Genomic DNA, 763 nt, shown 5'->3' with positions numbered 1-763 from the left:
TGTCTCTGTGTATGATGACCTGTCTCTGTGTATGATGACCTGTCTCTTAGCTGGCTCTCGATCTCTAGTCCTGAAGGTTTTCTCAATCTTAGCTTTAGAGAGTTGAGGTCCTGCCCTACTTCTGGTTTAGCTTCTGCTCCACCAGCTTTCACGTCTCACAGAAGGATTCTTTCATAATTTAAAAACAATGATCATTTTCTGTCCATATTCTAAAATAGACGGGTATCTTTTATATCTTTGTCTTGGAAAGCATGCTAGTGGACAAGGCTGCTAGGACACGGTGTCGCGCTCTTTGTGGTGGAGTTCACTGCTGTCATTCCTCGTTCAGCTTGACCGAACCTTACGCTTCACTTTAATTCAATGTATTTTGATTTAACTAATGAAAGTGACTCTGGTGCATTCAGTGTACACAAGGAGCATATTTTTGAGCAGCAAAAGAAACCCTCTGATGAAACAGTGGTCCGTCCTTGGCTAATGCAACAGAGGCTAGATTAAAGAGGTGTCAGGACTTTGTTAGTGGAGATGATGGTGGGTACGTTAACAGTGCAAGTTGATGCTGAACTACACCTGATGCGTCCCGTTTGTGTTTTGACTGCAGGTGCTGCAGGGCCCAGACTCTTCACCATTCATCAGATCGATGCCAACGCCAACAACCTGCCCAAAGCCCATACCTGGTGTGTGTCACGTACACCTGCAGGCACACAAACAATACCTCTCAGTCTCTCTCAGCTTCATTCATATGATTCTCATTCTTTCTCTCTCT

At 44.6% G+C, this 763-nt stretch overlaps 1 protein-coding gene across 1 annotated transcript in view; it reads left to right on the top strand.

Annotated features, from left to right (window-relative positions):
• Positions 1–718, top strand: part of LOC116377831 (E3 ubiquitin-protein ligase SMURF2-like) — a gene marked incomplete at both ends in the record, with an annotated part of 4401 nt that extends 3683 nt beyond the window's left edge. Inside the window, one exon of the mRNA XM_031839570.1 lies at positions 599–718. Coding sequence (XP_031695430.1) covers positions 599–718 — 120 coding nt within the window. The remainder of the gene's footprint in view (positions 1–598) is intronic.
• Positions 719–763: the final 45 nt, after the last annotated feature.

The sequence above is a fragment of the Anarrhichthys ocellatus genome, unplaced genomic scaffold, assembly GCF_004355925.1.
Source record: "Anarrhichthys ocellatus isolate YVR2014 unplaced genomic scaffold, GSC_Weel_1.0 scaffold1728, whole genome shotgun sequence".
Classification (NCBI taxonomy): domain Eukaryota; kingdom Metazoa; phylum Chordata; class Actinopteri; order Perciformes; family Anarhichadidae; genus Anarrhichthys; species Anarrhichthys ocellatus.
This window is presented reverse-complemented; position numbering and strand designations above follow the sequence as displayed.